The sequence below is a fragment of the Humulus lupulus genome, chromosome 2, assembly GCF_963169125.1.
Source record: "Humulus lupulus chromosome 2, drHumLupu1.1, whole genome shotgun sequence".
Taxonomy (NCBI): domain Eukaryota; kingdom Viridiplantae; phylum Streptophyta; class Magnoliopsida; order Rosales; family Cannabaceae; genus Humulus; species Humulus lupulus.
Window position 1 is genome coordinate 12,699,058 of NC_084794.1, and position 7,221 is coordinate 12,706,278.

The 7,221-nt window shown below is 34.6% G+C and overlaps 1 protein-coding gene across 1 annotated transcript; it reads left to right on the forward strand.

Annotated features, from left to right (window-relative positions):
- The first annotated feature begins 3,663 nt into the window (after positions 1-3,663).
- Positions 3,664-4,983, forward strand: LOC133817304 (xyloglucan endotransglucosylase protein 1-like). The gene is made up of 3 exons (XM_062249785.1): positions 3,664-4,003; positions 4,112-4,305; positions 4,403-4,983. The coding sequence occupies exons 1-3, from the start codon at positions 3,713-3,715 to the stop codon at positions 4,815-4,817; spliced, it is 900 nt and encodes a 299-aa protein (XP_062105769.1). The 5' UTR covers positions 3,664-3,712; the 3' UTR covers positions 4,818-4,983.
- The last annotated feature ends 2,238 nt before the right edge of the window (positions 4,984-7,221 follow it).

The window sequence follows — 7,221 nt, forward strand, 5'->3', positions numbered from 1 at the left end:
AAATAATAAATATATATAATAAATAGGAGAGAGAAAGCTTATAAAGAAAAATAATAATATTAAAATATTATATAAAAGATATGCAAATATTATGTAAATGTAGATATAGATTAATTGGAGTTTGTACATAGCTATTATAAATATATGTATAAAGGAGCTGATGGAATATGTTTTTGTGAGTTTTAGCTAAATATTATAGAGAAAGTGTATTGCAAAATACACCACCAAAACATATTTTTTTTATAATTTACCTCAAATTTTTACATTATACCATACATCAACTTATCTATTTTTTCTCTACATTATTTAAATATTATATTTTAAAAAATATATTTGATTCATTTTTGTTATACCCAGATTTCGAGCCATGGTAAATATGACCTCGAAAGCTGAGTTCGCAATAAATGGTCTCGTGAGGATTAGAGTATGATCTAGGATTGTAAATCGAGCATGCAAAGTATGATATATGATCTCGAATGCGGTGACCTCGAAATGATCTCGATCTCGAAAGGTAGCTCCGAGAACACTTTCATCTTCAGGGACTTCGGAGCATGGGTCTTGAGCTCGATGTACTATCTCGAAAGCAATGTTAGCTCGGGAGATGTCAGTGGCTCGCACAATGACATGAAACCTGAGATGCTGAAGCCTTGGAGATACGCTATAACCACCTTGAATATCTACAAGTATTGTAAACATGAGATGTAATCCTCATTTATTGATGTAAATCCCCAAGAATCGTGGGATATTATTTAGTCAGTTATGCATTCCCTAGTCTTCAGGGACGTTTCCTTGTTTATCTGATTAAAGGCATTTAAAGCCATTTATTTTTATTCACAAAAGAGTAACTACCCAAAATATGTGGGATAGTATTCTGCATCCTTCTCTATAAATAGAGAAGCCATGCACCATTGTAATGGACCGAAATTCTGATCTTTGAGAGAAAACTCTGGAGAATTCATGCTAAAGAATTTTTCAGAGATAATCTTAAGATTAATAACAGAGACTCGTGGACTAGGCAGATTTAACTGCTGAACCACGTAAAAAATCGTGTGTTTGATTTGTTTGTTTCGTTTGACCATCGCCATCCATTGTTTTTGTGCTCTTCTTTTATCTGTTGACGAAAAACGGCGTCAACAATTTTAATAAATAAAATAATTAAATATAATAGTATCACACACGCATATATATACAAAAATTTATAAAAAAAAATAATAAAATATTTATAGTTTGATGAATAGTATTTCACTACATATAGATAAATACTATTCATTTAGGTAAATAAATATAACTTTATATCACCTATTAGAAGACTATTTAATAATTTTTTCTCTATATAATAAAGAATTAGATATTTTACCTCATCCATTGAGAGTGTTATAAGAGAGGTTGTCTTCTTCTCATCCATTGAGAATCCAAAAGATTTTATTTTTCATTCTTCTCTTCTAGTTCTAGATTTGACAGGAATTTTTCCCAAAGCAATATTGGTGGAAGATGATGGTTATAGTGACATTTGCCAGGGGCTAGTGTAAGCACTTGGATTTTAGTCTAATTTTTTTTTTAAACTTAATTTAATATATATAGTTAAATACATTATATTTAGTTGAAAACAAAAATTAAGATGTCTTTTTCATAAATCTATTCTAAACTCAAACCCACTCATTTGATAAGATTATTTAAAGGAGTAAATAATATTTTTGCTTCTCGAACTATGACTAATATGTGATCGTGCCTCCTAATAAAAAAGCACTTCTTTTTACAATATAAAATAAATATATCTTAAAATAAAAATTAAAAATAAATTATAAAACAAAGTTTTTTCCCATTTGTCCTCTTTCTTTTAAATTAATTTTTTATTTATTTAAGTCATTCGTCATTCATCATTCATCATTCGTCCTTCGTCCTTATCTTTAATTAAAAGTTTTTTCTTTCTTTTAGTATTTATTTTAAATTTCTATTCTAAAATAGATTTATTTTATATTGTAAAAGAAAATAAAAGTAAAAATTAAAAAGAGCTATTTATTATTAATTATATATTAAATTTTTTAACAATTTAATTAATATTTTTAAGAAAAAAATTAGATTTTTTAAAAAAATAAAAATTGCCCAATTTTGTAGTGGTTACAGTTCAGAGGTAAAATTACTAATTATTCTATACATGACATTGTCACATCAGCATAAAAAATGACACATCATCAATATGTTAGCCATCTAGGACAAAATCTAACATAAGTTTCATATTTCAGTAACATGTAGTTCAGTGCGAATTTTTAACATCGTGAATCATTCAGGGAGCACGATCATATAGTCATACGGGGGAAAAATGCTATTTATTCTACTTTAAATAATATATATTACCGTAACACTATATTTAAGTCTTATATATATATATATATAGGATAATTCTATAGTAAGGACTTCAAAAAGAGCCCTACAGGTAGGGCTCTTTTGTGTTCTCAACCCGTGAATAGTTTTCGACGCGATTTTTTTTTATGACCATGTATATTGTAGTTATTTAGAGCATCCTGCAAATTTTCAGAAAATTCCGAATAATTTACAGTGCCGAAAACAGATTATTGCACGTGTGACTAATTTTTTTATGCGCGTGGAAAATAGTATGTTTGAACTTAGTTTTCGACACTGTAAATTATTCAGAATTTTCTGAAAATTTGCATGATGATCTAAATAACTACAATATACACGGTCATAAAAAAAATTACGCCGAAAATTATTCAAAAGTTGAGAACACAAAAGAGCCCTACAGTAAAACTCTTTTTGAAGGCCTACCAAAGAAATTTCCAAACAGTTTTACATTTTACAATGACTAGATAGATAGTGTATACATTAACCACACTTTAATTACAATGACTATAGATAAGATAGTTTTGCATTTCAAATAATTCACGCTGGTACAATTCGAAAGGTCTGGAATATTAACTTTATTAAAAAAAAAATGTTGGTGGTGCATGTGAGATTCTATCAGCCCACCAAAATCCAGACAAATTTTGTGTATATGTCTTCTATGTCCGACTATTTAAAATTTTAACAAATCTGTTATTTTAACTTAAAATCATTTTTTCACATCTCTTTAAATTTACATTTTCATACCTAAAAGATGATTTATCAAATTTTGAGTAACAAGACAAGAAAAAGACTTGTAATTCGAGGACATAATAGAATCTCTGTTCACCAAATCCAGTACGCTAGTGTAGAATTCAGACTCCAATTTCAAATACTGTTCTCTTTGAATTAAATTAAGTTAGTTCAAACATACAAGTTCTTCAAAACTAGTTCCCAAAACGCGTATTTGAATTCTGTATCCAGCTCCCACAGATACCATGTCAACTAATTTTTCTCTACATTATTATTCTTCTGCGCCTTAACACATAATAATATGTCGTTTATTCCTCTCTTCTTGTATCCTAATACCACCTCCAACTCTCTATAATAGATCTGAGTGTTTGCCAGCTCAACCAGTGGCATACTATTTTGGTAAAACACCTAACTCATTAAACCCTTTTACCAGGACCTATACATATTACGTACCAACAACACAACAAAGCATTATATTCGCCTGTTTTGCTAAGCTGGCACTAGTTTTGGACTTTTCAACATTACTTGCCAATCCATATTTCTATATAAAAGGCCTTTTGGTTAACTTACATTTCTCATCCAACAAACTCTCATCATCTTTCTCTACCATACACAAACCAAAATGCCGTCTGATAAGACCTCCCTTTCTAAGCCTCTTCCTTGTTCTGTGCTCATGGTAATTAGTTGCCTGGTGGTGGGTTTAGCCTCAGCTGGGAACTTTTACCAAGACTTCGATATAACATGGGGCGATCACCGAGCCCAAATACTCCAAGGAGGTAAGCGTCTTACTCTCTCACTTGACAAGGCTTCAGGCTCTGGTTTCCAGTCCAAGAACGAGTACTTGTTTGGCCGAATCGATATGCAAATCAAGCTTGTGCCTGGGAATTCAGCTGGGACAGTCACTGCATACTATGTAAGATACATTAATTATATCTCTCTTCTCTTGTATAATCTTCTACAATTGATATATAATTATATATAGTTTCTGATTATGAATAATAATATATTCCAAATAATGCAGTTGTCTTCTCAAGGCCCAAACCACGATGAGATTGACTTCGAGTTCTTGGGCAACTTGTCTGGAGACCCCTACACACTCCATACCAATGTGTTCAGCCAAGGAAAAGGGAACAGAGAACAACAGTTCCATCTTTGGTTCGACCCAACAAAGGCTTTCCACACTTACTCCATTGTTTGGAACAAACAACGTATTATGTAAGTGATGATACTAATATTGTTAATATATATAGACAAACTGCATGTATCATCTAATTGTTAATTAATGAATTATATATTGTGGTTGATTGATCAGCTTCATGGTGGACAACATTCCAATAAGAGTGTTCAACAACTTGGAGTCAACAGCAGGAGTTGCATTCCCCAAAAGCCAGCCAATGAGGATTTACTCAAGCTTGTGGAACGCAGACGATTGGGCTACAAGAGGTGGCCTTGTCAAGACTGACTGGACCAAAGCCCCTTTCACTGCTTCCTACGCTAACTTTAAGGCCAATGCCTGTGTTTGGTCAGCCGGAAAGTCCACCTGCGATGCCAACAACTCCGGTGGCTTTAACGATGCCACGTGGCAGAATCAAGGGCTGGACGCCGCCGGGCGGAACAGGCTGCGGTGGGTGCAGCAGAAGTTCATGGTCTACAACTACTGCACAGACTTGAAACGCTTCCCTAAGGGCCAGCTTCCTGCAGAATGCAAGCACTCTCGATTCCTCTGATTAATTATACCATCTCAATACCAACAATTCAATTCAATTCAATTCTATTTGTTTTTAAATTGTATCGTGCTTACATACATACGCCCAAAATTCTTTATTTTTTCTTTGTATATCGTAAAATAAAGTGTAATTTGAAATTATTAAATAATATTTGCCTTTTTGTCTTTTTTGGTGGAAATAGATTTTATTACTATTGTTCAGAGTACAAACAAAACAGAGTACAAATTGGGAGGAGGTATTTGCCTTTTTGTCTTTCTCTATATACATATGAGTATAGCTATGGGGCATCACCTTAACACTGCTTGATGTAAGATGTGAATACGTTGACATTGTTGTATGAAACAAGTAGTGTTGCACACTACTAATACTCCATAACAATATTATATTTTATATCACTTTGACAATATACTATTAAAAATAGGGATTTAAACTTTAATGGTGAAAAGACATTACTTTAAAAAATTACGTGGTCCATTTTTTCGGACAGTATTACACTGACCTAGGATCTTGACTTAGCAACCAATGAAAGGGAACTCTTCGAGCTTTCTGTGCAGCGACTTATGTAGTGGTCGACCATATAAAGTTCGCTAAGAGAAGCTAGTGAATGAGTAAAACACAATTGAAAGTGGAAAAATCTCTAGATCAGTAAAATGATCTGAGTATGACTTGTATTATATATAGCCTGAGTTGATACAAGAAGAAGTTGCGTTACAGAGAGGTTACAATAGAAAGTAACAGAATACTAGAATTACAACTGTAACTAACAAATCTAATTAACTCAACAAACAAGCTACTAAAGTCATCTAACAGCCCCCCTCAAATTGACGGGTCTAGGGAGAACAATCAATTTGCTACAAAGAGTTGAGTATCTATTTTCCAACAGATGCTTTGTGAGGATGTCTGCAATTTGATGCTCGGATGAAACATACTAAACCAGAACTTGCTTGCGAGTAACCATATCACGAATGAAGTGAAAATCAATCTCTATATGCTTTGTGTGAGCATGAAAGATGGGATTGACAGCAAGATGAGTGGCGGATATGTTGTCACACCAGATAACCGGAGTTGAAGCAATGGGAAGTTTGAGTTCAGAGAATAGCTGCTTGTACCATGTGAGTTCAGCTGCTGCATTGGCCAAGGCACGATATTCTGATTCGGTGCTGCTCCGAGAGACTACTTTTTGTTTTGCCGAAGACCATGGGACAAGGCTGTTACCAAGAAAGACACAATAGCCTCATGTGCTTCTGCGGTCATCAGGACTTGAGGCCCAATCAGCATCTGTAAATGCAGCAATATGCAGAGGGTTCACAACAGTAAGGGTTATATCATGAGATTGAGTACCATGAAGGTACCTAAGGATTCGTTTGACCGCAAGCCAATGTGAAGTTGTTGGAGCATGCATAAATTGACAAGCTCTATTGATAGCAAAGGCTATGTCAGGACGGGTCATGGTAACATATTGAAGTGACCCAACCACTTTCCTGTAGTCCGTTGGGTTTTCTAGAGGTACTCCATCATATTGCGAAAGTGGTTTGCCTACTGTACCTGGTGTTGGAGCAGACTTGCACTCTAACATATCTGTCATAATGAGGAGATCCTTTACATATTTTTGTTGGCACAAGTGCAGCTGACCAGGAGCATGAGTGACTTCTATGCCGAGGAAGTAGTGCAAGGAACCTAGATCTCGAATAACAAATTTTTGATGAAGAGTGTGAACAAAAGTATCCAAAGCAGTAGGCGAACTTGCTGTCAAGATGATGTCATCTACATAAACTAAGAGGTATATCACCAAATCAGATTTATGTAGAACAAATAAGGAGTTGTCAGTTTTAGAACAAACGAAACCCCAGTGAACCAAAGCTGATTTGAGTTTAGAAAACCAAGCCCGAGGAGCTTGTTTTAGGCCATAGAGAGCTTTGGACAGATTGCAAACATGAGTAGGATGATTAGGATCAACAAATCCTGGTGGCTGTGTCATGAAAACATCTTCAAGTAAGTCTCCATTCAAAAAGGCATTATGCACATCAACTTGTCGAATTGGCCAGCCTTTGGACAAGGCTAGAGTGAGGATGACTCTTATAGTGCCTGGCTTAACAACGGGAGAGAAGGTGTCAAAATAGTCAACCCCCTCGGTTTGAGTAAATCCACGGGCTACCAAGCGGGCTTTGTGTCTATCTATAGTACCATCTGGTTTATACTTCAATTTGAACAGCCACTTGCAGTCAACTATGTTTGTATTTGGAGGACATGGTACGAGCTGCCAAGTCTTGTTTCTTGTAAGAGCAACTATCTCAGAGTCCATGGCTGCTTTCCAAGGAGGAATAAACAAGGATTTCTTGTAAGTTGTAGGAGGGAGAGTTGTAGCTGTCTTTGTTGCAATCAAGGCCCTCGATTTATGTATGCC

Excerpts from the sequence above, each read along its gene's own strand:
- LOC133817304 (XM_062249785.1), top strand. The coding sequence starts at position 3,713 with ATGCCGTCTGATAAGACCTCCCTTTCTAAGCCTCTTCCTTGTTCTGTG. Across the intron at positions 4,004-4,111 it reads GGACAGTCACTGCATACTAT|TTGTCTTCTCAAGGCCCAAA; the intron begins GTAAGATACATT and ends CAAATAATGCAG. Across the intron at positions 4,306-4,402 it reads TGGAACAAACAACGTATTAT|CTTCATGGTGGACAACATTC; the intron begins GTAAGTGATGAT and ends TTGATTGATCAG.